Raw genomic sequence first — 26,648 nt, forward strand, 5'->3', positions numbered from 1 at the left:
AGTTCTTAAAAGAAACTGTTTTGTCACATGAAACTGTCTGCAGCTGTGGCATAAAATCATCAATTGCCTTTGAGTTTAGGTTAAAGGGGAGGAAAATTCATGTTAAAAACTTAAACCTAATTGAAAAAAGCCTTTATGGTAAAAACTTTAGTAACTTTTGTCATAAACCGTTTTCAGTGCGAAGTGCGAAGCTTTAGTTTATGATACTTCGAAAGTTTAGTCGTAAAACAATTGCAGTTGGCATAGAGAAATTAACATTTTTTGATAACAAAAACAATTTTTTAATTATAAACAATTTAAGTTGAAAATTAACAGAATTGCTTTGTTACAGTATACCGTTAAAGAAAGTCATTTTCTTTAAGATGCCATGTTTATAAGAAAAAGTTAAGGGACCAACAAAAGTAATGTTCTGTAAATTTCACATCTAGGTGCGAAATAGATATAGGATTTCACTTTATTGCCCCCATCATGTTTAGAAAATCTTAGAAATTGTTCTTTTATAATGTTGATTTTCTGAACGTGTTCCTTTAGAAGCATAGAGCTTACTTAATGAACATGGTTTATAGAGGAATATGTATTTGGTGTTACATAAACACTTCGATCCTTATTCACCAAATCATGCCAAATTTGGGATTGTCTATGCGTTGGTGTTTATGAGCCGCAGCCGAAAATAAGTTGGCTTAGCCATATATGCAAAGATGTCTAGTGGCCACACATCTATGCAGCATTTGTGCAGCATTATTCCTGCCATGTGACTTTGTGAGATAGGTAAAAGGAGAAGGAAAAGGATAAGGCGGAGGTTCTCTATGGAGCATGTGTTCGACATCCAACCCATCCCCCCTCTCAACAAGCACTTCCTACTACGACTACTACTACAACGACTAGATACAGCCACATGTTTCCCCTGCAGCTGGAAATTTCTGCATTTGGAGGAGGCCCCTGCGAAATGTTCCTCAAACTTGATTACAGCTACATACGATGCATGCCGCACAGTTAAAAGCTGAAAATTGTTTATGCTAATTGCATTTAATTTATGCATGCGTAGAGTTTGTTGATGCATGCAAGTATGTATGTGTGTGTGTGTGTGTATTTGTGTATCTGTGTGTACTTAAATGTATCTACAAGTTGTAAGAACAGTAAAAAGAAATGCACAGAAATGAAAGAAAACACACACGCACACAAACAAACTGAGTCAAGACAACATGTTGCCATTGCCCGTCGGCTGACGGTTGTTTCTGTTGGTATTTAATGATATTTATTAGTACGCAAAAAATTTTAAAAGGCCACGCCCCCCTTTAGACAACACGAAATGCGAGAAATGTCAACGCCGTAAAAAATGTCGTGCTTCTAATCCTGCCAGCCTACCTACCTATCTTTGGTGAGGTTTCTATTTCTGGCCAATTAATATGCAGTTAATGGTGTTAACTATTTGACACGCTTATTTATAGACCCGCAGATGCTACAGCCAAATGCAACTGCAATTGCAACTCTATTGCCACAAAAGAAATACATATATCTATATAAATGGCAGACAGTCAAGTTAAGACTGAGTTTGAGTTAGGCATCAGGCAGACAGGCGCCATACACACAACATTTTGCATGTCAAGTGACAGCAGTGAAAAAGTATCTCATGGATTGCATAAGGAAAGCAAAATAATGAAGGCACAATACAAAGCTTCTTGCACTTTCAGGGTGTGTGAACACTACGTGAATTCAACTTATATGCCAAATGATATAAAATCAATAGAAAGTATTTTCGTTTGGATTATTTCTTTCGTTAAATAAATAGAAGATTTATCCTAAGAATTTTTGTTTGACTTCAACTTAAGAGTTATTATTGTGATCGATTATAAGAGAAAAAGCCTTCGAAAAGCGAGTTTAATTAATTGTTATTAACGGCAAATAATTGTGTTTTAGAAAAGTTATTTCTGTTGTCTTCATCATAAGGCATACCAAGTAAAGCTCAGGCAACATAAACTGCATAAAAAGACCTCTAAAACTTGAACATAACAGTAGATTGAGATACTTTATTAAGTGACAAATTGGACTTATTAGCTTAGACAAAATTTCACCAATTTGTCAAACGGGAAAAGCAAATCTACTATAAATTTATACAAATTGAAATTGGAGAGGAGCAGCAGCCCTTATAACAATTGGTGACTTTCAGATAAATGTGTGCAGAGAAAACTGCATATGACAGTTGAATAATAAATACATACATTTTATCTTTTGCCAGACTATCAATGACAAAATTTAAAAAAGAAATAAAATAATGTGTATGTCAGATCTCTTTGTTTATTTTTGCCATTGTGTGTGTGTGTGTACGGGGATATTTGAGGTTTTTGTGCTACGAAGGCTAAGACACTTGCAATGAATTGCATGCAGAAATTGCAGAATGAACACGTAGCCCAAAGGCCTGATTATCAGAAAAAAGAAAGAATGAAATAGTGGATAAGTAGCTACTCTTTCTCTTGATAGTTTTCTTTTTTTGTCATGCACGCACGTTTGATTGGTAGGTGGGTGGTTGGGTGGTATGGGGAGGCGTAGTAATTGTTGTTGTTATTGATGTTTCAATCAATTAAAAAATTGCTGCACTAATTGTGGAAGGTTTATCTCCTGCTGGTGGCATCTGTTCTTGTTGTTACAGTTACAGATACCAGCCATGGACACAGTCATTTCAATTGAACAATTATGCTGTTGATTATTTTTAACAGTTGCACTCAATTAAATTTACGCCAAAGGGCAGCCAGACAACATGTTCCCATTTGCCAGCGCAGAAGGATGAGTGGATGGTTGGATGATTGACTGAATAATGGTAACACGAATTATCGCTTCATTGAACTGTTAAGCGGAAAATCAAGACAAACATTTGTATAGATAAATAAAATTTAGGCCCTTTAGGCAAATCACTTCAGAATTTCGTTAGATTTGATTAATTCAATCAGCTTTGAATGTTGTTTTTTCTTGTTTTTGACTGAAAAATGTTGACAATCTAATTGAGTAGAACAAAAGTCAAATATTTCCAAAAATTCAGGTTTACATTTATCAATGTCAGTTTTAGTCTTTTTGCCCTAGACAATAAAGTTTGAAGAAAAAGGTGAAATTTAAAAATCCATTTCTCTAACTCTCTCACTCTCTAACATATGCCTCTATCCCACTCTCGGTCTAATGCAAGTTTAATGAGTGTTTGCCCAGCTGCATGTATTTAGTTTTTGAAAGTATGGCAAATTGTTAAGAGTTTAAGCTGATTTTAATAAGCCTCAACCTCAACTGCTAATGAAATATATTTTGTTGGTCTAATTTAGCCAAGCCAAAGGCATTCTCCTAGTCAGGTATTGCAGCATTCACACACACACACACTCACTAGTTTTCAGTGGCATTTAGCTTACCTTTTTTTTTCATATGTATTTCTCATTCTTTTTGTGTATTTTAATTAAATAGAAGCAATTTCATCGGCTTAATCTTTTGTTGTTGCTTCAATTTTCATTTTCATTTATTCAATCAATAAATATTTTTTAACTTAAGTTTTAAGGTGCTTCTAAAGACCAGTTTAGCTAACAAAAGTTCTTTTGTAAATATTTTAAGCAAATATTCCTAATTGGCAACGAAATAAAAGATTCTTATTTTGACTTATAAAGTTACTTGAAATTTTTGCATATTTGTGGCTTTTTTTCTTTCCTTTGCTAAAGGATTTATGAAATCTTAGCAATAAAAGAAAAGACTCTAAAATTGTAAGGAAAATTTGCATACATTTTATTCATACAACCAATCATTTTATTTGCTTATATTTAATGGTGGAGTTTTCTTCAAATATTTATGTTTTTCCTTTATCAAAATAAATATCTGCGTAGGCATAGGCTAAGCCAAACTTGTTTCTCTAAAAAGTAATATGTTTCCTTCTTATAAACAATTAGCCATTAGAGTTTGAACCATTTCCTATATTTTTCAATGAGTTTCCATCAGCTATGCTCACATTTTCCCACCGTTTTCGTTTAATGATTGACCATCTAATATTTAATAGCTTGTATAATGAAAATTTCACAAAATTCATTGAGCAACATCTGCAAACCATTTTGCCAGTGATTCAGTATTTTTTTTGCATTTTATGTTAGAAAAACAAAACATTTAGATAAATACGTTGTCCATCGAAATTTGTGTTCATTTCGGTGTTTACATTTTTCACTTTTTTGCAATGTTGTTTATTTAAAATGAATTTTCTTCGATGGTTTTTTTTTCTTCTGTTTGATTTTGTTTACCTGTTAATTTTGAAATTGCTTTCAACTTGAACCATGCACTTTAGAGGTAATTAGCCAGAATTGTTTGACCCTGAATGATTTTGGTAGAGATCTACTCGTAGGTAGAGATTATTTGGTGGTTACCCGCAAAGTAAATTGATAAACAAAATCAATAATCATTTAAAATTCAAATGCCGCAACGCATGAACCGGAAAATGGCTAAAGAAAACAGAAAACAGAGACATACACAGAGCGAGAGTAAGTGAGAAAGAAAGGGAGAGAGGGGAGGATATATACACACAGAAAAACAGAACAGAAACCGGCAAATGCAAATTGGAAAAACAGATAATGAAAAAGCCAGAGAGTGCCAGTGAGTGAGAAAAGCCATAGGGATGGGAGAATGGGGGAGGGTAGCTGGGGTCGAGCCAGTGCCCTCAATGCTAATGAAATTAAAAATTGATGCTTTGGGGCCAGAAACACAAAATCTAGGCAAAAATATGCTAAACAAATCTCATTTAATAAATTGAAAAAAGTGGGTAAAGTGAGTATAGTGGGTGGCTAACAAAAAAAAGGCGTGGTTCCAGCAAAAATGGCGTTTTCCTTTTTTTTTTGTCGGTTCTCAGTTTTCATTTTCTCATAGCTGATTGATTTTGCGGCGTTGGCGTAATAAGATATACAGAGACCCAACTCTTAGGCAAACAACCACAAGAAAGATAAATGCCGCTCTGCCAACTTTTGACGCTTCATTTGATGAAGTTGCCAAAGACCCAACTTTTGACTCGGGGTTTTTGTGGTCTCTTGCTCAATCTTCCTGGTCTGCTGTTGCAGCAGTTGCAGCGGCAGCAGCAATACGAAAGCCAAAGCCGTTGACATCAATTAACTGCCTGGAACCGAAACGAAAAGAGCCAAGGCCACAATCAGCCACTATTGATTAACTAGAAAATTATTGCATACAGGAAGAAACTTCTTCTCAATCGGGTTGTGGGCGTTAACGGCGCCGTCTCTATAGCCATCACCATCACCATCGCCTTCTTTCAGTTCCATTTCAAGTATCTCTCTCTCCCTCTCTTTCTATTCTATCTATCTTGGGATACGCTCTATTTGCCACTCTGCATCGCAGTCTCTTCATTAGCCCGCTCAATTTATTTCTCCTTTACACGCCAATTAATCAGATTATGTCAAAATGTGTCACTGGGTTAATGCAAATATATTACGCCTGGCGGGTAGCAAAATCTCCACCACCCCTCGAACTCCTCCACCAACATGAAGTGAAGTGTGGCATCTACTTCTGGTATATAGTTAGTTGCAGTTCTAGCCATTGGTTTAAAGCTTTGCATTCGGTTTGGTTTGGTTTTGTTTTGAAAAGTGCTTAGAGCCACTTAATTAGTCAACTGCAAACAGTTTTTAAATCTTTTTTAAGCCGCTTTAAAGCTCAATCAAAGAAAATTACAAAAATACATTTTCCTTCATTTCTTAATTCCAATAGAAATGGTATAAATTTAAATGCAAATAAACTATAACTTGCAATTAACAGATGAAAGATTTAGTCCTATGAAAAATTATGTTGGCTTGGCTTTATATTTTAGTAGAATGTTTAATAGAATTCTTTATGGTTGAGAATGGACTAAATTTTACAGGATATAGTGGCGGATCTTGAAGAAAGTTAAAGATTAAATAGGATCTTTAAACTTTTATAAGTTCTAACCACTTAGTCGTTCTCCTTCCTAGTTCCGCCACTGAAAATTTATCTAGAGTTTGACTGAATTTTAATGCTAAATTTCATTTTTTTTTTTTTTTTTTGATAAATTAAATTATTAATTTTGAAACTTTTTTAAGCGCAACAACCTTGCCCCACCCTTAACAATAGTTTGTTTGTTTGTCGGGGATCAGACACCATGTAAATAATATCGCAACTTCATCGGCAATTGATTGGTTCCCCGGCCGCCTGAATGTGCCATTATCTGTGATCGTTTTTATTGCCATTCAACAGCAACAACAGAACAAAAAAAGCCATTAAATGACACACCCGACAACAAACCCCCCGTTCCTTCCCGCCAGCATAGATTTTCAGCATATTTATCATTTTTCACAAAACTCACACAAAAAAAGTCGAAAAAAGCGTCAGTCAGTCAGAGTCATGTAAACCTGGGCTTGGTGCAAATAACAGAGAGAGAGAGAGAGAGACAGGGACCCCTTCTACACCAAATGCTTAATCACGCATAGCCAACCAACCAGATCCACAGCCACCTTCAGATACAATTCCATACCCAAACCAGACCTGCTTTAACACATTTTGGTAGCATTTTTGTTGTTGTGTTTGTTTGTTTGCCGCCTCATTGAAGATAAAAAAAAAACTCTGAAATGTGCGGAAGTTGGTGGCACAAAACGGAAATTGAGCCATCATCCATACACAGAAAAACACACACACACACATATATGTTAATCAACATTGACTAAGAAGGGGGGGAAAGTTAGGTGGGTGAAAAAGGAAATGCAACTTTCAAATTCAGAGACTTTTCTTTGGCTTCACTTATGCCAAACTTAATGTTTTCTTCTCTTTTTTATAACTCATCAAAATTATTATTATTATTATTATTATTGTTGAGGACGAGGAGCAGTTGGTGGAAAAACAGATTGGGGGGGTTGGGTGATAAAACTCAACTGAACTTTGTGTGGGTGTGAAGCCCTCAAAGGTTATGCTTCTGCCTTTGAGCAATTTCTTCTTTAAGTTTTTAATAAAACATAAATTTGTGTGGTAAGAAAATTTACCCAGAAAATTTTGCTCATCCTTTTTAGCTTATTAAACCGTGCTAGAGATACGGGAGTACTGTACGGGGGAACAAGGGCAAAGGTTACGCAGAGTTTTCGCCAAAAGTTTTGCCTAAAGGTTTCACTTTTGAGTGGGTGTAAATGGATATACAAAAATGTTTAACATTAAGTGGTTGGTTAGCATTTAATTCAATTTATCCCAACAGGTTCCAAAAAAAAAAGAGAAAGAATCTCGTAAGACAAATTGTAGTTGGAAGGCAAATTCATTTTTTCTCTACCAAAACCTAAAAGCCCAAGCTATTGAAATGCACTTTATTAATGGCACTTTCATTGAAAGTGGAGACGATAACTTTATCTCCTGTGTCCTCTATGCTCATGTCTCCTGCAGTTCACTTAATTTTATCTATTATCCTTTATTTTCGTCATTGTCTAAAGAGAAATGAAGATTCAATGCCATAATCTAGAGCGTGTGTGTGTGTGAGAGAGAGAGAGTGTGTGCCATCAATATGGTAAAGGCAAAAGTTGGCTCCATTGTTGTGTCCTCCAATATTCCCCTCGCCCAAATATCCTTGTGGCCTTCTCTCTTTCTCTTCGCTTCTCTTTCGTCTCGGCAGCAGGTGTGCCATTTTCAAACTTTTTGCTGTTGGCAGTTTGAGTTTGAAAATGTGATAAAATGATTATAAAATAAATTTTCACAACAACAACAATGGCAGTATAAACTACAACAAAACAAAGACCGACAAGAATTATCTCATATATGTATGAGAGAAAAATACTGGGCGGATAAGAGAGGTGTAGAGAAAAAGTTCCCACACGTAAATCTTCTTTGATACGTGCATCCATTTTTTTTACTCTTTCCTCTGACCAAACTTCTTCGTTTCCTAGACAAGGAGCTTGGTCTTGGTCGTTTGGTAGTTTTATAATTAAATGGATTAGATGTTGGTCATAGCAGTTTGAAGATAAAATTTTCAGGCATCAAAAATGTAGAAAATGCTACCTAACATATATTTATTATTCAAGCAAATGTAAAGTCATAAAAACGATTGTGCGAATTAGTCGAAATTCTTGGGTTTAGATTGCAGCAATTATGTGAGGCCATAAAAATAGCTTCGAATTGCCAAGTCTAAAGACATTTAATCAAAATACTAATAAAAATATAATGTCAAATAAGAGAGACTTCCCACAGAGGAAGAAAATGTTTTTATCTTTCAATTTGATTTGATGTCTTACCCAACTATTATTTAGTTGATTGAAACACAAATTTATATAAAGAAAAATTATGGCAGAAAGTTATCTAAACGATTGCAGACTGATATATTTGCTTCTAACTTATGCCAGTGCTTATATTGGCCATTTACTTCATGAGGAAACAAGAGTTATTTATGCAGTTACAGCAGTTAAAATATGCAATTCGATTCGCTCCACGACTTAGATATAATTACAGTAGAATCCGGCTATAACGACGCACAAGGGACCGACAATTTTCGTCGTTATATCCGGAAGACCTACTAACCGAAGGCCCTTTCGTATAAGTTTGTATTGGGACCAACCAATCACTCATCGAACTTTAGTCGCTATAACCGGACAGACGTTATAAGCGGAGTCTTATTAACCGGAATCTACTGTATATCATTTTCATATTCGAGTTACACATTACATAAATATGTAAAGGTTTATCATTACTTCTTGATGCATTGGAATTTAATTCAACTGCATTCAAATGTCAATCCAAACAGAAATAATTACAGCTCGAAAAGGGATTGAAGAGACCCCACAGAGTTGCGTGGAGTCCAGACTGAAGGGCCAAGCAGCTGCTCCACCCACTTGAAGACAGAGTAACATTTAAATCTCGGACTACAACTTAAAATAACATGAACACATGACCACCAGCTTCCGACTCTTCTAGACACTCCCCAAGCTATACAATAAACATGTCTTTAAGAAGGGGAAGGGAGAGCGAAACCAACTTGAACCAGTTTGTTTTTTTTTGTTTGGTGTAGACCCTCACAGACCGAGACCTTCAATTTGTAGAAAATGCGTAGCGACTCCAGCAAATTTCAACTTCAATGCTGAAGTAGGAGGTAGAGGGCTAACACTCGTAGTTAGAGAGATGCAGCATACATTTGCAACTTTATTTATCGCCAACGAAAACATCTTGTACTCTTTTGTGCCTCAAGCCCCACAGCCAGATCAGTTCAGTTTAGTGAGCAAAATTCAACAATTGAAAGCATTTTCCAGCATTTCCACCCACAAAAAATTTATATGTAGAGAAAAAAGTCGGCAATGAAAAGAAATTGATATGAAAATTCGTTTAAGCTAAGAAACCACGCCCCAGCTTGAGGCTGCCTTCTTCTATTTGAGCTTTAGCCACCACATCCTTTTCTTTAGCTGTTGTTTTGATCATTTGCTTGTGATAAATTGTGGCATGTCGCTTGCCACTCTTGACTTTTATTGCTGGCCATGGGCAAGTCCATAGTCTGGCCATCAAAAAGTCTTTGGCCGCCTTTTCTATTTTTTTTATTCTGCTATTTTGTTTCTGCATTTCAGAGAAACTGGGTAACTCTTGGCCCAAATGCAATGACTGCGATGCCGTCGAGTTTTCGTTCTCGTTCTCTATTTCAGACAGTTTATTTGCGCGCGACAAGTTTTTTAGCCAAATACAAATTTGATATCATTTTTCAACGCCATTTTGTGGACAAGACAAGAGGTGGGGGTTGGGAGTAGAAGAACCTGGGTAGTCATTCGTCTGGGGAGGCCTTCTATGCTTTTTTCTCTTCTTTTTCTATCTCTATAGAAAAGAAAAATTTCGCATATGTTTGAATGCAATTCTTGTTGTCTCCACACACACACATACTGGTGGGGGTGGTGGTGGTTGAAGTATGGGCGTGGCAAAATGACTTTTGTGGTTTCAATTTTGCCGCATGACGCATGAATTTGTGCCTCGTTTCTCCCACTCTTCCCGCAAAAAGTTGTGAGTTATGCTTGGAGAAAAATGCAACCAAAAAATTGATTTGATATTGCTTAGTGAGTGAGTTAAGCACAATTTTGCAATAAAATGCAAGAGAATTTGACATTTTTTTCGTTCAGTGATTTATTGAGCCAGTGGAAGCGGCAACGTTTTTGAGAATTTCGGTATGTTTTTATTCTTTGACTTCAATGGAATACATCCAAATTGGAGATAAAGAAAGCCAATCGATTTGATTAAAAGTTTCCATACAGACAATATATATAGTGGTATTCAATCTGTGAAGCAAGTTCTTTATCAGACACTAGTCTAAGGTCTTTTATACTAATAAATTGCTATTGTTGTTTACATTTATCCATCGAATCAATGTTGTGTATGTAAATTCTTTGTTTGGGCATTATCTCGTCTCACGCATTCTCTACAAAATCAAAGTTCATTAAATAACGCATATTATCATTTAGTCGATCTTTGTTTTACACAAAATCTGAGCCAATACCATTAAAACAATAAACAAAATACTATCTAACTTGTTACGCCCACATTTGACAATAGAGAGAGATGAAAAAGTAGTAGAAAGAGGTGGAGGAAGAGGAGGAGGTTGCAGCTCTGGCTAGAAATTTATTCATGGTCGAGCAGCTAGAGACCTTTTGGACAAAAGGGCAAAAGCAAACAGAGCGCAACACAAGAACAGACACAAAACAAACGAGAGTCAAACAAAAAGCAGGCCACATTATGCACTTTTATTTTAAATTCCATGGAAATACTGTTGAAATTTCAGTTTCCAACTGTTTCCGGCGTAATCCGCAACAAGACAACATTCTGCATGATTCTTATTATTCTCATTGTGTGTCATTTTTTTTTTAGTTTTTTTTTTTACTTTCCTGAATTAATTTTCGAGTTGAATGCCCCACAACGGGGCGGCGCTCATACTCAACATATAACTTTACAAATTTTGTCAGAAATACGAAAAAAAAAAAAAAAAAGAAAATGAAATGAAACGAATTATCAAAAATAATTTAATTTAATTTCTGCATGCAGAACGCATAAAATTTTTGTTATTTTTAAACGTTGATTGAGTCGTTTCATTACACACACACACACACACACTTCTCTCCATTAAGAATTAAGTCAACTTGACTTGACTTGGATTGAGTTGCAATTATCTAAAGGCACGTGCCTCTGGGCCAGGCCTAAAGTGTAAGCCAAAAGAAGCCTTATCTCTGGCAAGTAAAGGGGTGGGGGAATTACAGTAAACCCCTCGAAATGCAGCTGCAGAAAGTGTTTTTACTATGATCTCTTTTTCTCTTCGTCTCTCTTTTTATCTCTCTTTGCTCTACGAAAATAAGAAAGAAAAGTTCGATGTGTCACTTTGATTTATGTTACAATTTCATTGCGGTCCATGAATCAGCATTTACTACCAATTACTCGTATTCTTGTCACGCTTCTCGATCTGTCTCCCCATTCCCCTCTCTATCTCTCTCTCTCTTCTTCGCTCCATCTCTTTCTCTCGAAAACCAAACCATTTCAATTCATTTCTTTACAACTTTCAAGAGTATTACTGCTGCCCTTTTATCTGTGAAGATCACCAGATCACCAGAGACGAGTCAAAGACTCGAATTATGAACTGGGTAACCGCAAGCTTTCTATTCTCAGCTTAATTAGTTTTCATTTTTTTTTTCTTTTGGGTAGAAAAAAATTTAATATCGGCAGGTAAACGGATTTAATTTTTTGGGTTTTTTACTCCTAGGCTTTTGCATTTGTTGTTATTTTTTGTTGTGTTTAGTTGACTGCCTGTGGTTTCCCATAAATAAGCACATTAAGACGATTTATTTTTTTGCGCTCTTTTATTTTACTTCCATTGATTGTGTGTGAGGCATTTCGAATTAGTTTTCGAATTGAAAGTGAAAATGTTGTTAAAGCATAAAAATTGCCAAAAAAAAAAAAACATAAAGATTATAGATAACATGTAGTCGGATGTGATGGGAATTATAAAGCAATTCACAGTTTAAGCCAGTAAACGAGAGTCTATCAATAAGTTGCAACAAGTTACAACTTTTGTACAATTATTTTTCATTCATTATATTTCAAGAGGTCTTATCGCAATCACGTGTAGATTTAGTTGACATACTACCTCTTTATTAAACAATAACCATAAAGATATATCAAGTTCTATTTCTGATATTTTGGTTTAAGCAGGAGTTTATGCCCAAAAAATCGATGAAAACTCAATTGGTTAGCAATCTCTGTAGCCTTTTCTCACTATCTCTCTCTATCTCTCTGTGTCTGACAAAACTTTCTACCCACTGTAAATCAACGCATATGGCCCTATCAAATCACTTTTAAATCATATAAATACTACTGTCAGCTTTTGCATTTCAATTACCTAACCACAATATGCTAGATCGGAAAATCATCCTCCTCTTGGCCAATGCCCATGAATTTGGTTTTCATATTCGCCTCTTTTACTTTTTTTGCTGCATAAATATTTGCATTTCAAAAGAAATAACAACAAATATGTACATATAAGAAACAACAACAACAGTAAATGCATAACCATCAATCCATCATTGTATCAATCTCTGATATATATATTCATATATATATATATAGCGATTTTCGTATGCCAGTCAACTTTTTTCACTGTCTCTTCCCCGATATGGAGAATGAATTTATAGAAGACAACAAAACAAACAGCAACAACAAAGACAGAGATAAAAGCGAGATGATATTGAATGGAAAGAAGAGAGGGACTATATTCATTCGTGGGTTAGGGAGGGGGAAGTGGAAAAAAAAGTGAAAATTATAATGAAATTCATTGGAGATTTCCCTCACGTACTAACAAAGTACATCAATCAAATTGAAATGCGTTTTTGTCCCATTCTCTATCACCTCTCTCTCTCTCTATCTCTCTCTCTGTTGTTTTTCAATATATTCCGCCAAAAAATCTCCTCACCTGGTCTTAAGAGAAAATTTATATTTTGTAATGCAAAATAACAGAATTAAATTTGGAGAATAATATTAAAAAAAATCGTGACATCATCATATGCAGTTAGAAGAAAAAGAGTGGAATAGTGAAAGAGTTAGGAAATGTTGACTCAACTAATTAGACACTTGTCAGTTCGTTGTAATGTTGTAATAAATACCGTTACAATGTCATTACCACCGGCATTAGTTGACGGTATTTGTTTCTTTTCTACCTGTGTTTCTCCCTCTTTTGCATCTCTTTTATTCTGTCTGTCAATGGCTTGTTAGTTTTCGTGTCTCCTCCGCGCCTTACCCCGTCATCATCTTGTCCGCCCCCCTCTTGACTTTATTTAAAACTTTGTTTTGCTTTACGGCTTAGAATTTTAATGAGCTTTCGTCTTGTGTCTCTACCTTAGTCATTTTTTCTTGTTTCACCTCAATGTAGTTTCGTTTTCGCTTACTTCTTACTGAAATGTCATCTTTTTTCCGTCCCTTCCCTTTATCGTTTGTTTCTTTAGAGTACTTAGAGTCGGTACCTAACTACAGTGGTTTTTTTCCGGTTATTCTTTTTTTTTCTTTTTTTTTTGCTGCGGGGTCATTGCTGCCTAGTTATATGCCTTTGAGACTTTTTTGGTTTTGACATATTTCTTGTGTGTGTTTTTTGTTTTTAGCTTATTTTAAAGATAAAGTAAAATTTTGTTTTTTAGGTGTTTCTTTTAAGAAGGGAATGCGAAAATTTATTGGAAATTCAAAGGGGAATGATTTATCGTTGTCAAAAGTTACAAATTAAAATAAAATCTATCTAAAACTCTTTATTTTTATTTGGTGACCCCGTCATTTCATGTGAAATTTGTTATTCAACCAAGGAAAACGCAGAATAACTAAAATTTTTGACGTCGTATTGTAAAATATTCTGAAATAAAGTTCAGAAACTTTTGCAACTCTTTAAATATTTTGTTTCAAGGTCTTTTTCCAAGTGGTTTCCTTTATCTGCATTAATGACTTTATCTGCTCTTCTCGCATTAAACACTTATCAGCGTTCCACTAACCTATCCCACCTTTTTGTTGGCTTTTCCCAACACCCAAAGACAATCCCATGCCTTTTCCTTCCTTTTTGATATCTTTAAACAATGTCATGGCTCATGTAGCAAGTACAAGAACTAAATAAAATGTCTTAAGCGAAGTGACTTTATCTATAAGTCAATATTGCCCAACATAATTCACACACACACACACACAGACAGCGTCGCATAATAGCAACAACAATTGAGCAAACAGAATGCAGTCAACCTTTTACTTGGCAAACAATACAAAATGTCTGGGATAATTAACGCTAGGCGAAATATTTACTTATGGATTGAAGTAATGGAGTGGGATAGAGTGGAGCATAGCGAGTCGGGAAAATTTCGGCGTAATTGAGTGGCTTATTTGCTTAAGTGAAATATTTGTTTAGTTTGCCTAATGCCATCACCTATTTGAGTAAATGTATGTACATACATATGTACATATATATTCTTAAATTATAATCGTTTTTTCATTCACATTATGTTCGGGAATATAGAAATACATAGTTTAAGAATCGATCAGTGAGCTTCAGTAAGAATCCTGTTGAACCGGTTTCTAAAAATAGATAAATAAGCAACCTTCCATTACGCAAGAATGTGCCCTAAAACGATGTTGAATAGTGCTTGAACACTAACAACAACAACAACAACAACAACAACAACAACCGAACTAAACGAACAACCGAACAAATATACAACAACAACGAAACCTGAAATCTGCATAAAGAAAGATTAATTAACTAACTGCACGGCGCAAAGAGAACCAACCCACAGTCAGAGATGCGTCTCTTCTCTAGTGGGGCTGGTAGCCAGCATTTGGCCAGCAACAACAATCATCACCATCATCATCACAGTTCCAGTGATGAGGCTGGTGAGATTATAGAGAATTCTCCCAGTCGTGGGGCCATCATCTATGGCAAGAGCAATGGCAAACAGAATCCGGCCAAGTCAAGGTCGTTGGAACGTTACAACGGAGCGCCGGCCATCCAACAGCTGGAACAATTGCCTCCCTATGCCACGCCCACCAGTGCAACACGACGCCGCTTTCTCTCGCCCTTTCGTTCACTATCAAAGCGTCGCAGTCGCAGCAGCAGCAGCAGCGGCGATTCACAGAATTATAATAATCTAAATCTAGTTGTTGTCAATGTAGCAGCAGCTACCAATGGAACAGCAGGAGTAAGAGTCGGAGTTGGAGCTAAGACTAAGGCCAGCTCACAGAGTGGTGATAGTGGCACTGGCGGCACTGAGCTAGAACACGATCGCGATGATGAGGATGAGGATGGAGATGAGGATGCTGATGAGGAAGAGGAACACGACGAGAGTAGCCAATTGAGTTTAAGTTACTCTCAGTTGAGTAGCAGTGGCTGCGATGAAGCCGACGCAGATGCAGAGGATGAGCAGCCACAAACGAATAAACAACATGTGCCGGTTATTAATGTTGCACATGTAGATGTTGCAAATGATACTGATCAACATGTTGCCAATGAAAGGCGTCGCAACTTGTTGTCCTTGTATTCATCATCATCCGATGAGCAATTGCATTATCGTATCGGCGACATCACTCTAGTGGATGACAACTATTCCAACTATGATCCACAAAACGATGCCGAACGCATGTTTCTACAAATTGTCGGCAAATTGCGTGATGAAAATGAGGTTTGTGTCACAAAAGACTAACAACATCAAAATATTATTCTTTTAGCAAATTGTTTATTGTGTATTGTTTGTTGTCTTGAGGCAAGTCTAAATGAAATGAATTTGGTTTACTTTGATTCTATAAGGCAGCAACTTTTTATAGTCTCCTTCTTGCTTTAAGTTATTTAAATTGTATCTGAAGTAATATAATCAAGTAAAACCGAAATGAAATATCCATTCAAATTTCATACTCAAACAAAATATATTTTTAATTTAATGAAATTTTACTATCAATCTCTGTTAGTCTCCGATTTACCTCTGTTTCTGTTTCTGTATCTCTCTCTCACTCTCTCTCTCTCTCTGTCTGTCTGCTTTTCTCTTTGACGTTGAGAAAATCTTGATTAATGCTGGCTCACAGTCATAAAGGATTTCTCATTTGTGTTGTTGCCTGTGATTTATACATATATTTAATTGAAACATGTCCCACCCAATGCATTTTTTTTTCTTGTTGATGAAACAGTTTCAATTTCATTTAATTGATGCTGGCAAAGATTCCAGGATTTTCACGGTGCAGTAAACCTCCCAGAGAGAGAGAGAGAGAGAAAGAGAGAGGCGGTTGGTGTAGGGGTAGGGGATTGAATTTTAATGCAAATGGAAACTGCATTTAATCTGCAAACAGAAAAAAACACAAAAAAACAAATTAAGTGTGACCAGAATTCACTAGAATGCCAAGAACAGCTATAGTCACACATTAAGAAAGTGCTCTAATTTATTGCATCCTTTATGTTGGCCGGAACTGATTTAATCAGCCAACCACAATGGCCGATAGTTTCTTTTATCCGTATGTATGTCAGCCAGAAGGACTTCTGGCAAGTGAGTGCAGGTGAAACCAGTGAGTGTCATAAAATGCCAACGCCAGTAGCACTTGGCCATCATTGCCAGAGCAAATAAAGACATTTTTAATAAGCTCGAAGGAAGCTCGACAGGAGCAGTTGCAACCGGAAGTGGAGCAAGAGCAGCCATAGAAAATATAACGACAGCTGGGCTTATTTATTTTTACCCAACAACTCCCCACCGCCTACACAAAGAGATGGCGGAGCAGAGAAATTGTAGTCAAGGTATTAAGTTGCACAGTGTTGCAGTTTTTTAAGCAGAGAGACGCCACGGACAAACGGCCCACAAGAAAACTGTTGCATTCAGCCATATTGACTTTACAAGGATTCATACTGATGGAAAGCAGTCGTTTTTGTTCTCCTGTAAAAGTTGATTAAAACTGCCGTAGAACAAGCAATTGAAGCAGCTTTAAAAGTGCATCGCCCCCTTATCAGAAAGCCCTTGATGTTGTCCCCAGAGACAGTGACAAGCTGCCTTCCCTTCAACTTCTTCTTATCTTCTGCTCCATCGATGCCACCTTCATTCTCGTTGTTTGTTGGCTTATTGCTGCCACTAATTAATGAAGGTGCCAGCTACAAAGGAGTTGCAATTGCAGCCCGCCGTAGTGTGGGTAACTTGAAGGCATATTTATTGTAAACATCAAATTATTGATGGAAAGCCTACCTACCTAGCTATCCATATCACGACCTCAGCTACCTGCCGTTCCACTAATTAAAAACGAATACAAAAAAAAAAACACAAACACAAAGCTCTTTGTTGTTTGCTCTTGTCGAGCAAATTGAAACTGAAAATTATTTTGTACGCTTAATTAGCCAGGCTTTGAGCAGGAAAAACTTTGTGCCAACCACCACAAAGAATGTTGTAAAGTCAAATGCGAGTCGCGGTGAAACGGGATGAAAATTACCCAACACTGACTGTGAAGGCAAAGCGCAGTGTTTTTATGAGCTCTCCATGGGGTTCGGTTCTGACAAGACCAAAGCAAATACAAATTGAAATCATTGAAATTTATTAATAATGTATATTTAAAAAGAACTTTCCCAGAACTCTTTGAAAAAGCGACTCGAAATATTTGAATTTAGACACAAATGACAAAGAAATTATATAATTTTCGTCATTGAAGTAAAAACTTTAATAACTAGGCTATACTTATCAATTTACCTTAATTATAAATAAATGACAAAACAAAAAAAAAAACAAATATTCATTTAAAATTCAGCTTAATCTGGTTACGAAACGTTTGCTGAAAGTTTCATCTCATTGCATAACTAATTAGTTTTCAGGAAAATTTGTTGTTATATGTGAAAGATTTTCTATGAGCGCTTCATAAATATTTATAAATATGCCAACTTTCTAAATGGCCTTAACAAGTTTGCAAGCAATGTAGAGAATCCTAGTTACGAAAAGGATTCGAAAAGACTGGCCAAAGCAAAAACACAAAAAAAACACGAACAACAAATGCAACATTTACCATGATTGCTTGTTCCTGTGGTCGTTCGCACACACACACACACACATATCGCTTATATATATATATATGTATGGATGTACAGCCACTAGTGTAGTAAACTTGTCCTCTATGCCTGCATTATGAAGCATAAACTTGCTCTAGGGACTCAAAATGGCTGGAAAAGCTGCAAAAAGTTTCAAATCAAAAACACAAACTCGAAGAAAACTAAATTAAAAAACTACACAGAAGCCAAACGAGCAACAACAAAAGCAAAGCAAAGCAGAGAGAAATGAAGAAAAGAAGGGAGGGAGTAAAAAATAACAAGGCGTGGAGTGGTATGAAGTAGTGGGCGGGGAGAAAACTATAACTACACAAATGAAATAATAAAGTAAACGAGGAGCCAGTCAGCAGGCAAGGGGCAGAACCTTCATCTTCTAGCTAGATGACATGGAGGGAGGGAGGTGAAGGGAGGTTTTGAAAGTTTTGCTTGCAGGTAAATGCATTTTGCTTGTTGCATGCAAAACGCGCAAAGCGAATGAAAGTCTTTTTGGAGTAAATGGGGTGCCAAGAGGTAAAAATTGAAAAGCGAAAATTTTTTAGCTCCTTTGGAAAATGGGCTAAATGAAACGTGAGCAGATGCTGCTGATGCTGATGCAGCTTCTGTTGCTTCTGCTGCCAGTTGCCAGTTTAGAGTTACAAAGCGCCAAATTGGCACAGCGGAAAAGCACGAAACAACAACAACAAGAACAAAAAGAACAGAGAAGGAGATCAAAGAGGTGACCGGGTTTTACGCGAGGGGAACAGCATCCTGGTAGCATCTGATGTCCTGTGTATGGCATGCATGCAAAGCAGCATTAAAGTTAAAAGTCTCTCTTAACTGCTTTTTCTTCTTTCCTCTCTCTTTCTCTCTATCGTCCCCTTTTTCTCTATCGCTTTTGTATCCCTTTTCTGACTGCTAATGAAGTGCCTGACAGAATGCAGAACCTTTTTTCGTACCTTTGATTTATTTCAAATTATTTAATTAATCCAAATGAACCACAACAAGAAAAACTAAGACTAAAGAAGAAATGCTCTCGTCGGGGCAACTCTGTTGCAAGTGCCACAGCCCATAAGTATGCTACACACAATAGTGTGTAGGAAACCTGCACACAAAGCAAGGACCTGCATTTTCCTACAGACAGGAAAATTAAATGCATTTTCCTTTCGAGCAAATTAAGTTTTATGCTTATAAAACAGAAGCGCCAACAAAATGTTAACCAAGAAATAAAACAATGAAAAACCCAGCAAAACAGAAGCATGGCGCTTCAGGCAATGAGCAAGTAGTGGCAAGAACTAATTGTAATAGATGTACTTAGATAAAGCTAATAAGCTTAGTTATGCCACTGGTACAACATGCTTACGATATTAATTTTTAGTCATTCATATTCCCTCAACTCTATTTAGTTAGCGCTCTGAACCAGCCGCAAATTTATGTGGAACATTCTCTTTAGTCTTTAAACTAAAAGATTAGAATTGGAAAACTATTGGAAACATTTATATATTGGGTAGAATTTTATAGTTTTAACAACAATATTTAGTTTTCCATTTAGGTTAAAAGTAATGTATTGGTTAGTATTGGTAAACCAAAATGGTTATCCAAATTTTCTAGGTTGTGATCAACATTTTATAGATTCAGAACTCAATTTAGCTTTAATAGCGTTTATATTTCGGAGTCTTTCGCGGATATAAACAACCAATTTTTTATTCAAAACATCTAAATATTCAGAGGGGGTAAGGTATTTTAAAATACTTTTCCCTCTCACCTTTGACTAATTCCCAACAATCTATTGTCATCTCTAGCACTATCATTTTTATTTGTTTATCATTTTTATACCCTTGCAGAGGGTATTATAAAATTGGTCAGATGTTTGTAACGCACAGAAGGAGACGTTTCCGACCCCATAAAGTATATATATTCTTGATCAGCATGAGAAGCTAAGTCGATATAGCCATGTCCGTCTGTCCGTCTGACCGTCTGTCCGTCTGTCCGTCGGTGCGTACGCGTTTTACTCAGCCATCTTAAAAGCTATCGGGATGAAATTTTTTTTGGGAGCTTTTTTTTACCCGGGTGAGATAAAGTATGAAAATCTTTGGGATGGACCACTATATCATATAGCTCTAGAAGAAACATTTTTGCAAAAATTGGAGTATCCCCATGAAATTTACCAATATGATAGTAATAGATATAAAATCTCAGATCCCAAAATTTGAATCTGATCCGATAAATAGAACACAAGTTACAGTCAATATAAATCGGTTCAAACGCTGCCGGCAGCGCTGCTTGCTGCCTACTACTGCCATCATCAAATCAACAGAGCACACGCATACACACACAGACGCAACGCTACATGAACTGTATGTGAAAATGATGGAAGAAGAAAAACTTGTGGTAAAAAGAGAAATAATATTTTGTTTGTGTATTGATGAATTGAGTTGCAGGGAAAGAAATTTCAAAAAGGAAAAATATTATTGCCAAGTATACTGCAAGGGTATATAAACTTCGGCATAGCCGAAGTTAGCTTCTTTGATATTTCTTTTTAATAAATGTTTTTAATCATACAGTCAAACAAATAAGAAAGAAGAAACCATTTTGAAGTCATCCATATCTTTATTAATAAATAATTGGTATTTCTTCATTTTTTTTACAGAAAATGCGTCAATTCCAAAAGATACTCGAAGATCTAAGCTCACGTGTGGCATTGGCCGAGCAAACACAGAATTCCTGGGTCACTCCCTCATCAACTGGCGAGGCCAATGATCAAATGCAACAATTGCAACGATTGCGTGATAAAATGACAACGGCCAGTGCCCTTTTGGATGATTGCAATGAACAGCAATCCTTCTTTACCGCCAATCAGGTGTTGGTGCCAACACCTTGTCTATCCAAACTGGAGGATTTGAATACGCGGTAAGTGGATTGGCAGCTTTCGGTTGTAACAATTTTGATGCTAATCTTCTTTGCTTTGCGGTCTCTCTCCCTCTCTTACTTAGTATGAAACTCCTGCAAATTGCCATGGATGAACGACAAAAGATTCTATGCCAGGCGGGGGCCCAGCACACACATGAGAATGGCGATGATGGACGTAATACATCGAACAGCGGCACAATCGGGCCATTACCCAATTTGGGACAGAGCGTTAAGCCGCCCTGGGAAAGAGCTACAACAGCATCCAATGTGCCTTATTATATTGAGTATGTTTCATTCATTTACCATAGCATACTTATTTGGGCGAGGTAACTTGAATTTAATTTTCCAATTGTTCAATTGCAGTCATGAACGCGAAACCACACATTGGGATCATCCGGAAATGATTGAGCTAATGAAGGGATTGGCTGATCTAAATGAGATCCGTTTCTCGGCTTATCGCACGGCCATGAAATTGCGTTCCGTTCAAAAGCGTTTGGGTAAGGTTAACTTAAATAACTTTACCCATTTCTCTCTCTCATTTACTTTTTTATTTTTGCAATTTAGCTCTTGATAGGATTTCCATGGCCACTGCCTGCGAGTCCTTTGATCGTCATGGTCTGCGTGCTCAGAATGATAAGCTCATCGATATACCCGATATGACTACGGTTTTGCATTCGCTCTATGTGACAATCGATAAAATTGATTTGACGCTTATGCTGGACCTGGCCATCAATTGGATACTAAATGTCTATGACTCACAACGTACTGGACAAATACGAGTCCTGAGCTTTAAAGTGGGCCTTGTTCTGCTATGTCGCGGTCATTTGGAGGAAAAGTATCGATATCTATTCCGTTTGGTTGCCGACACCGAGAGACGAGCAGATCAACGTCGTTTGGGTTTACTTTTACACGATTGCATACAGGTGAGAGATGCAACTTTTTTTTACATAATAGCAAAGCTTATCCTTGTTTGCTTTGTTTACTGGCTTAGGTACCTCGACAATTGGGCGAAGTCGCTGCCTTTGGTGGTTCGAATATTGAACCCTCTGTACGCTCTTGCCTGGAACAGGCTGGCATTTCGCAAGAGGCCATCGATGGCAATCAGGATATATCCATAGAGTTGCAGCATTTCCTAGGCTGGCTGCAGCACGAACCACAAAGTTTGGTCTGGCTGCCGGTTCTACATCGTTTGGCTGCCGCCGAAGCGGCTAAGCATCAGGCCAAATGCAACATTTGCAAAGAGTATCCCATTGTGGGCTTCCGTTATCGTTGCCTCAAGTGCTTCAATTTTGATATGTGCCAAAAGTGTTTCTTCTTTGGACGAAACGCCAAGAATCATAAACTTACCCATCCCATGCATGAATATTGTACAACGGTAAGATTAATGAAGATTTATTTTAAACTCAAGTCAAGGCTAATTTCTTTAACCCACACCCACACACACACACACACAGACCACATCCACCGAGGACGTGCGCGATTTTACGCGTGCTCTTAAAAATAAATTCAAGAGTCGCAAATACTTTAAGAAGCATCCACGTGTTGGCTATCTGCCCGTTCAAAGTGTCCTAGAGGGTAAGTTTCTCTTTTTCACAGTCATTTTTAATACAATTTTCATTAATTCTAGGTGATGCCTTGGAAAGTCCTGCGCCTAGTCCACAGCATACAACGCATCAATTGCAAAATGACATGCACTCACGCCTTGAAATGTATGCTTCACGATTGGCTCAAGTTGAGTACGGTGGCACTGGTTCGAATTCGACCCCAGACAGCGATGATGAGCATCAGTTGATAGCCCAATATTGCCAGGCTTTGCCCGCTAACGGTGCAACCAATGGAGCCAGTGCACCCAAATCCCCCGTTCAGGTAATGGCTGCCATGGACGCCGAACAGCGAGAAGAACTGGAAGCCATTATACGTGATCTGGAAGAGGAGAATGCCAATTTGCAGGCCGAATATCAGCAATTGTGTAGCAAACAGCAGAGTGGCACACCCGATGATTCCAGCGGTGGCATGCAACACTCTGGTTCCAGCAGCATGACCGGCCTGTCCAACCAAGGTGAACATGGACAGGTAAGTCCATAAATAATAATAGGTTGTCGATCAATTTCGTCTTACCTAAATCCTGTCTCTCTATTTAATAGGACATGATGGCTGAAGCGAAACTCTTGCGACAGCACAAGGGTCGTCTGGAGGCGCGTATGCAGATACTCGAGGATCACAATAGACAATTGGAAGCTCAATTGCAGCGACTACGTCAGCTATTGGATGAACCAAATGGTGGTGGTAGCAGTGCCACAAGCAGTGGACTGCCAAGTGCTCCTGGTTCCGCATTAAACTCAAAGCCAAATACATTGCAAACACGTTCGGTGACTGCCTCCCAACTAAATACAGACTCTCCAGCCAAAATGAATCAACAGAATGGCCACTACGACCACAATTCAAGTGAGTAACAATTTCAAAATTTCCCTCTAAATCAGGTGAATTGTGTGGGTTTGTGATTGACTAACTAATCATTGATTTATTATCGGAATTTATACAACATATAAAGGGTATATAGTCTATCAATGAGTGTTCGCAAGTCTCTAACATTAGACAGTAAAGATCTTTGCAGGTAATATGCAAATTATGAGAAAAAACTAGCAGTCAAAGGCCCTCTACGAATATGAATTAAACACTTAAAAGTAATTAAATATGAAATTATTTAAAAATGGTAGCTCAGTTCGAAATAAATAAACTTAATTGTCAGCCAAGAAATATATTATAAATTTAAAGGATTCCTAGATCTGGCTTTTCCATTTCAGTAAAACAGAAGCCAACTTTACCTGTGTCGTATTCAGATAGAAAAAGGGATACATGACGTGTTCTTCCTCTTACTTGCATTGACTGAAGAAAGCTTAAATACAACGTTTTATTGAAATAGCCTAGAAATGAAAAGATAATTGTGCATAAAAAGGGACTGATAGATACGCAAGGATTATTAGACTCATTGCTTTTTTTTTATGAATAAGAAGAACATTAATTTGATGATCTTGTTTTTTGTGAATTATATTTTAGGAGCTAATTCAACAGGAATTCGTAAAATAATTTCTATAAATATTTAGTATCATAAAAAACATATACATAGAAGAATCTTTAGTGAGTATAGCAACGTTTGTAGATTTCTCATAGAGATTTCAAAGTTTATAAATTCTTGCAACTAACCATTAAATTGATAAATTGAGTAATTATTTTGCCACAGACAATTAACCCATTAACCCCTTAACGTGCCATCTCTGTTCTATCTGCCACTGCTCCTCCTCACTCTCTCTCTCTCTATAAAAACATATGCTTTTGCCTTCAATATTGAAACAAAATCAGAGGGCATAATGTTGCCTGGTCTAAACAATGAATTGCAACAGCAACAGCATGCCCAGTTAGCTAGCCTGGCGGCCAAACATCATCAGCATCAGTTAAGTGGAGCCTTGAATGCTCTCCATCAGCAGCAGCAACAACAACAACAGCAGCAGCAGCAACAACAACAACAACACCGAGGAGGCATTCTAACTGGAAATGGAGCCATTGGGAGCGACATGTCCGGCAGCTTTTTGGGTGATGACGGACGTCCGCCGCCGCCACCACATTCGAGTCTCTTGCTACAGCAACAGCAGCAACATTTGAATGGTGCGGAAATTGTTTTGAGAGTAGTGAATGTAGAATTATGAAAATGCCATTTTGTTTTCAAACGATTTTTCTTATTATATTCCTTATTTGGGCTATGCTTCTTTTGCTGTTGTTTTTTTCTGTTGTTGTTGTGTTTGAATGTAGACAAAAATTTGAAATTTAAACTAATACGAAAATTTCTCTTCTCCCTGTTCATGCGGCTACCAAAACAAAAATAAAAATCACAGATCATGCCTAGAATGATTTTGGATAATACTAGATACTAAATCGGTAAAGCGAAACAATTATATTTTATAGATGTGTGTGATTTTATTTCCTTTTTTCTTTTGAAATGTTTGAAATAGATTTAACTTTAAAGATGTTTACTAACGTTTTATTTTTGTGTCTTGTTTCTTAATTGGCAGAAGCTTTGGTGACTGTCATAACCGAACAGGAAATTGAGCCGATTAATGTTAAACGTAATGGTAATGATAATGACAATGATGATGATGAGGATGATGATGATCTGGAAGATGCAACATCGAGTAGCAGCACCAATACGAACACAAATACAACAACGACGACTACGACAACAGCAACAACAACAGACAAGACCTGTGTCGAGCTAAACAAATGAGTTTGAGTTTGATGTGAAGAGGAAATTCTAAACAGTATAGACATAGATATGCATATACTTATATACCTATACATATATACATATAAATATACACACATATAAATATACATACATATATCTATATAAATATCGGGACATAAAGCTGAGCGTAACATTTTTAGTAGTTATATTGTATATCAATCAAGTATAAGTAAAGTGAAACATATTGAAAGCTGGAAATAATGCAGAAAAAATGTTAGTTAAGATAAAATTACATATAAACCTATATACTATTACCTACCAACTGCACACACACACACATCTAAAACATATATATCATACAAAAAAGATTAATGCATAATCATTGTTATTATATCAAGCACCCAAGCAAACCCTCCTTCTATCCCTCAAATCGAAAACCCAAACCATATCATTTCTGTTTCCAAAATGCCTATTTGATAGGCGACAAACAAACAAAACGAAACAACAAAAAATAACGAAAACGTAAACGTTTCGATTTTTTTCTTTTTTAATTGTAAATTTAAAAAAAAAATTTTAATCTTAATTTATTATTGCGCCTACACTTAAATTTCGTTTGAGTTCTTGTGTATTATGTACCTATATAATAATTGATATTTGTGCTAACTGAAAGTGTGCTCTAAGATTTTAAAAATATAAAAAAACAAACTTTTATTCATAAAATTCTATAGTTTGTCTTATTTTTTCATAATTTTTCTTCTTTATTTATTCTTTCACATCTCTCTCCTCTTTTTTATGTGTTTCCTTTTGATAGTGTAGATAATAAACTGGACTTACTGGAAATTTAATCATATGCTGACGAACACGATCACTAAATGGACCACCTTTTTCTAAATAACTTAACCTACTCTCAAGAATCTGAATCATCCAATATATTAATTGCTTAGCATTACAATGATCCAACCAAAAATTAAATGAACAACAAAATAACTAGTCAAATTACAGTCGATTAAACTCTATGAAAGAAAAAAAACAAAAACAAACAAAAATCAATTTAAATGTATACCAAAATTCCATTTACATAATCAAACAATTTTAGATGTCTATAAATTGTATAACCGAAATAAGAGCATAAGCTACCTAAAGTTTTTTAAATCCATAATCAAACTAACATGCATAATACAAGTACATTCACATATACATATATCAAAATGATATCAAATGGACTTAAAATAATTGTATAAAACAGGAATTATGAATTATCACCCAAACCTCGTTGAATTACAAGATTTTCATTTTTAAATTTTGAACCGTTTCAGTAGAGTTGTTTGTTTAAATAAGGATAAAACAGTTTTTCTTACGGTTTCACTACGATTATATATGTAGTAACAGTAAAATATCAAAAAACTTAAACTATCTTCATATAATTTGACAATTTATTTTAATTAAACAAACAAAATTAAGTACGAAAATATGGACAATATAGGATAT

General features: G+C 36.3%; 1 protein-coding gene across 5 annotated transcripts in view; it reads left to right on the forward strand.

Moving 5' to 3' along the window:
• Positions 1-25,688, forward strand: part of LOC6650303 (dystrophin) — a 141,700-nt gene extending 116,012 nt beyond the window's left edge. For 2 of the 5 annotated variants that reach the window (XM_023180899.1, XM_002072801.4), the window contains 10 exons: positions 20,661-20,920; positions 21,004-21,204; positions 21,284-21,417; positions 21,485-21,843; positions 21,912-22,295; positions 22,375-22,495; positions 22,548-22,993; positions 23,065-23,365; positions 23,554-23,565; positions 24,991-25,688. In XM_023180899.1, the coding sequence (XP_023036667.1) occupies positions 20,661-20,920; positions 21,004-21,204; positions 21,284-21,417; positions 21,485-21,843; positions 21,912-22,295; positions 22,375-22,495; positions 22,548-22,993; positions 23,065-23,365; positions 23,554-23,565; positions 24,991-25,199 (2,427 nt within the window). In that variant the 3' untranslated portion in view covers positions 25,200-25,688. Of the gene's footprint in view, positions 1-14,525; positions 15,654-20,660; positions 20,921-21,003; positions 21,205-21,283; positions 21,418-21,484; positions 21,844-21,911; positions 22,296-22,374; positions 22,496-22,547; positions 22,994-23,064; positions 23,366-23,553; positions 23,566-24,280; positions 24,780-24,987 lie in introns of those variants that run through there. The other 3 variants (XM_023180900.2, XM_023180896.1, XM_023180895.2) reach the window with 3 other exon arrangements.
• Positions 25,689-26,648: the final 960 nt, after the last annotated feature.

This window comes from Drosophila willistoni, chromosome 3R (genome assembly GCF_018902025.1).
Source record: "Drosophila willistoni isolate 14030-0811.24 chromosome 3R, UCI_dwil_1.1, whole genome shotgun sequence".
Classification (NCBI taxonomy): domain Eukaryota; kingdom Metazoa; phylum Arthropoda; class Insecta; order Diptera; family Drosophilidae; genus Drosophila; species Drosophila willistoni.